The 5,272-nt window shown below is 39.0% G+C and overlaps 1 protein-coding gene across 1 annotated transcript; it reads left to right on the top strand.

Annotated features, from left to right (window-relative positions):
• Positions 1 to 464: 464 nt before the first annotated feature.
• On the top strand, positions 465 to 4,522 carry LOC106585416 (LIM/homeobox protein Lhx6). Its single transcript, XM_014171584.3, has 7 exons — positions 465 to 1,016; positions 1,245 to 1,366; positions 2,233 to 2,453; positions 2,812 to 2,912; positions 3,119 to 3,214; positions 3,386 to 3,536; positions 3,760 to 4,522. Exons 1-7 carry the CDS (start codon positions 804 to 806, stop codon positions 3,840 to 3,842), a joined length of 987 nt encoding a protein of 328 aa, XP_014027059.2. The 5' UTR covers positions 465 to 803; the 3' UTR covers positions 3,843 to 4,522.
• Positions 4,523 to 5,272: the final 750 nt, after the last annotated feature.

The following is a 5,272-nucleotide window of genomic DNA, read 5'->3' on the forward strand; positions in this document are numbered from 1 at the left end:
TTGAGAAATTCGATTTTCGATTACGGCTATTAAAATTAAAATATGCAATTATTCTGGTGGCGTGATGCCTTCTCTGATTGACAGTTGAAATTGACACTGGCTGCCTCTTATCCCGAGCATTTGAAGCCATCACTAATTGCAGGTAGTCCATCTTTTCAGTGCTTTCGATTGCATGGGAACTATATGCGATTATTTAAGGAGGTAGTTTACGGGTTGTGCGTAAAAGAAAAAGATAAGGCCTAATTATAATTGCTTTAGCAAATGTAGCTTTTGTCGCCAGCATTTAAATGCAGTAGAAAGTGTTATTCATTGTTTTGGACTGGATATAGCTTGCAGTATGGGCTGGTAGGGATGCGTAATGCTCAGAGCAGAGCAAGGCGCAGAGCAGACTTTTGGCGCAGCTCCAGGCTTCATCTACACCGCTGTTTCTCCACAAACAGAATAGCTTGATAATGGTGAGTTATTCCGATTTAAGACATTAATTATGTTATCTAATCAAAGTAGGAACATCGACATAGTATAAACTGATAATCGGAGTCTTGGCCGAACTTGGACTACATGCTTTTCATTTCCCAACCCCATTTTCATAGTTTACTTTTGTGACAGGCCTTTTACGTTTTGTTTTCAGTAGCAGGGTGTTGTAAGCCCATTTCATTCGAAATGTGTGTTGCATTTAGGCTACTGCATACAATGCTTGTTTTCTTGTACCCTGTGAGTATGTCATGTGCTGTGCCATGTGTCCTGGAATTTATACAAGTCGAGAGGCCTTGTAGCCTACCTTGCATCCCTGGCGATATAAGATTATGACAAGAAAAATATATCCCAAACCTCAGTCTCATTCGGACGGGGAGTCTCACGCAGATGTAAAAGAAGAGGCTCCTCTCCTGCCCAGTCCTCCGGTAACACCGTCTATGTGCTCGCATCCGACCCTGGCCTCCCCGACGCCTGTTCGGTCCACGGGGAAAAACCAGTGTGCCAACTGCGGCACAGAGATCCAAGACAGATACCTACTGAAAGTGAGCATTATAATGCCTTTTATTACACTGCTCAAATCAATAATCATTTAATATTGAATATTGTTTATTCCTCACGAATTGCATGCATATTTGCATAGTCTTTCACATTACTTCCATTTTATAGAATAAGTACGGCGAACAAAACTGTATTATTGTTATTATTATTATATGATTGTTATTGTTATTATTATCATCATTATTGTTATGCGTGTTTATTTATCATTGCAGGTGAACAATTTGAATTGGCACGTGGGATGTCTGGAGTGCTCAGTCTGCAGAGTATCATTACGTCAGCACAATAGCTGCTACATCAAAAACAAAGAAATATTTTGCAAATTGGATTATTTCAGGTAGGGTAAGTTTTGCTATTTGTTTTCCTTAAAATGTATGTTCTATGTTTGGCACGAGGACGAATGTTCATAAACAATTGATTAAACATATCATCGTTATTATACATTTGACTAAAAATGCATTGTTATAAGGCGAGTGTTTCATTATGTCTCGGGGCAAGTAAACAGGATTGTACTGTTTTTTTCGTTGTAACTTCTAAATCAAATAAATACAACTACACGCTTTACTTTTGGTAAAGCAACAACACATGCAAATCTGTTAACGAGGCTATTTGAATAAAAACCTAGACCATTTATAACATATCATAATAATGCATACTTTTACGACCGATAAATAGCTTTTGTCACGTTATTTTTCTCTTCTTTATATATATTTTAATTGTTGTCTTTAGTGATAATGTGGCGGACATTATCAACATTTTTACTCTCAACCATGATTCTTACAACTTTGAGATTATTCGTTTTTGTTGTTCTTCCTTTATTCGTGTATTATTCCCTCCTCAGACCGGGGCCAATGCTAAAACATTATGTCCTTTATCAAGGTCTCTTTTTCTCATTCACTCTATACCTGAAGCATGTCAAGTAAACGCTATTGTTATATTCTAATCATTATTCTATAATTAAATTGTTATTATTATCTTATTGCAGTTGCTTGTTATGGTTTTAATTAACAGAAGGATAAATCATATTTGACTAAAGTGAAATTAGTTTGGAAAACTGTAAGCAATGCTGTCTGTAATCTTTTACAATAAAATTACATCTTTCTATTCCTGGCCTGCACAACATTTAGGTTGACTACAAGTTTATTTTCATTAGCAGTGAAAGACTACTGACAATGCCCCCTGCTCTTCTCTGTCTCACCACAGTAAGTTTGGCACCAAGTGTGGCCAGTGCGGGCGCCAGGTGTATGCCAGTGACTGGGTGCGGCGGGCGCGGGGCAGTGTGTACCACCTGGCCTGCTTCGCCTGCTACTCCTGTAAGAGGCAGCTGTCCACAGGGGAGGAGTTTGGTCTGGTGGAGGGCAGGGTGCTGTGTCGAGCCCACTACGACACCATGGTGGAGAACCTCCAGAGAGCGGCTGAGAACGGTACGTGTTCAGATGGGTGTCACAGACAATGTCAGGGAGTAGGGAACCCAAACACGAGCCAAGGGAAGGGTACTGATTCCTAATACATTTTGTGTGGAATGCATGCAGCCTCAGAATTTAATCAAGTAAATTACCTTGTATGGGATTTTACAGGTAGGATTCGTCCCTGAGTAAACTGTACTGGGGGAGAATTCAGACATAATTGGGGTCCTACGTTTCTTACTCTTAGGATTGTATGCTTTGATATCCAGCACCTGCACACATTATATGTGTAGCCTATTTCTCTTTGCGTTGTTTTATGAGACAAACAATATAACCCTGTGTGGTGTTTTTTTTCCACCCTGTTCGTGTGATTTAGGGACAGGTCTCACTTTGGAGGGAGCCTTCCCCTCTGATCAGGATGGCCAACCCAAACCAGCCAAGAGAGCACGTACTTCCTTCAGCGCTGAGCAGCTACAGGTACGGTCAGTGTGAGTGAGTCTGTGAAAGTATGCACAGTATTTGTATGACAGAGAGAGACTGAACAAAGAAGACAGGATGAATGTTAGTTTTAGTTGTAGTGCGTTCTACATCATTCAGATAAATCTGACTTGTTGGCTTGATTCAGTGAATATTCAGCTGAATATGTAGCTTCATGACTGAGTTTGCTAGGTGTGTGTTCCCAGGTGATGCAGTCTCAGTTTAACCAAGACAACAACCCTGATGCCCAGACTCTACAGAAGCTGGCAGACATGACAGGACTGAGCAGACGGGTCATACAAGTATGTATGACAATATCAAACTAGTGGGTGTAAGGTTGTTAGACATATAGGATTTTTTTTCAATAATGTAATAAAATAAATCATATGATATAATAAAATCATTCATCTCTACCAGATTACTTGTTGCATGCATCATTCAACGATCTTTAGTAACGTTCCATTTTCATATAGGTTTGGTTTCAGAACTGCAGAGCAAGACATAAAAAGCACCCTCCACCCCACCCCCACTCCAGAATCCCCCCCTCACTGCCAGACAACCTCTACTCCCCCTTCAGCAGTCCCGACAGACCACACCTGCTGGCTCTGCATGGATACATAGACAGTGAGTTGTTTTTTTCATATCCATGGACAACACATGCATGTACATTTAGGTGACTTTTGCTCTAACGTAATTCCATTTTTTTAAACTCCATTCTTCGATGCAGATAATCAAAGACAGTTACTGACTATAATGTATTTAAATTCACATCGCATCACTTATAGTTCTTGTGTATTTAGTCTAATTGAGTAAAAAAAATGATGTATATATATCTTTCTGTGCACAGGTCATCCCTTCTCGATGCTGTCCGCCCCTAACCACCTCGCACACCCAGGCATGGCCTTACCACAGTTACCCATCAGTCGCTAACTAACGCCCCTGAGACCACCCCTTCCCCCACAAGCTTTATTTCTCACAGAACTTTCCATCCCGCAAAGTTGAGAACATTTCAACATTTGCCTCTCCCATTTTACTATACAAGAGGACTGCTGCGGTTTCTTCCGCCTCCATGGTCTGCAGAGTTGGAAATATCACATTGTCCACTGGACGGACAGTTTTATAATGGCAGCTAGACTTTAGATCATCTGTGGAAAAACATCCAGTCCAAAATAAATATTAGAATCATCAGGACCAGATTTGACCACCCATCCATTCACAGGGAATAAATTGGAACTCCAGGACCAGGATTAGGAACAGGAAGACTCATCCAACAGGAAATCTCCTTTCATTCATTGTGGATTATGATTTTTCATCATCTTATTCATCAACTGGTAGTACTAAAGGTATTTCATGTTTCAATTTCCATCGTTTTAAATAATACTTTTTTCTGTCACTCTGTCAGCTTGTTTTCCTGTATATATTTATGTGTAAGGTGACGATGAAGACTCTTCTGACCTTGTGTGCTGAGAGAGAGTATCGACTGTTGATATTTACTTGTTTCAGTTCAGTAAAATGGAAAGCTTATGTGTCGCTTTATTTATTAAAAAATATACTTCACCAAGAAGCACTTTTAAAAATGTTTTCAAATGAAATAAATAATTTATTGTAAATATTTTACTGAATTAATCAAATGTGCCTGAAAGGCTGTTGGGAAAAAAATCAGTTGAGAAATAAAACATTTCACATAACATTTTTAGAAATAAAACTATTTGGTTTTACATGGACCCAACAGGAAACATGAAGGATTCAAGTTCTATTATCGTGTGGAATAGGGAACATGCTGTGCAGAAGATAAAATACACAAAGTTGAACTAATTATTTCACTAACACACACACACACACACATACGCATGCGCACACACAAACACTTTTATTTATTGCTAAATACTGCACAATTTAAACACTTTGCTCTCCAAATATAAATATTGTACTGTAAATTGTTGAGCTCCTTCGTGTATTTATACTTATGCAAAATGTGTATTCTATTTAATTACATTATCTTTATTTTTATTTTGTATTATTTATTATTGTTGTTGCATTGTCAGGAAAGAACCTGCAAGTAAGCATTTGATTGAACTGTGTACAACATAATGAATCCTGTGCATATGACAAATACACTTAAACACACGCATGCACACACACACACACACACACAGCACACACACACACACACACACACACACACACACACACACACACACACACACACACACACACACCCTGATAGAAGCACCTTACACTCATTCAACAATAGTAATTCCATTAGGTTACCCAGTAAAGGCCAAGTACCCTTTATAACCTGTATTTAACAGCAATATTCATAAGTATGTAATGATCATGCTACAGGTTGAGGGTCCCCA

Source organism: Salmo salar, chromosome 24 (assembly GCF_965601325.2).
Source record: "Salmo salar chromosome 24, fSalSal1, whole genome shotgun sequence".
NCBI classification, from domain to species: domain Eukaryota; kingdom Metazoa; phylum Chordata; class Actinopteri; order Salmoniformes; family Salmonidae; genus Salmo; species Salmo salar.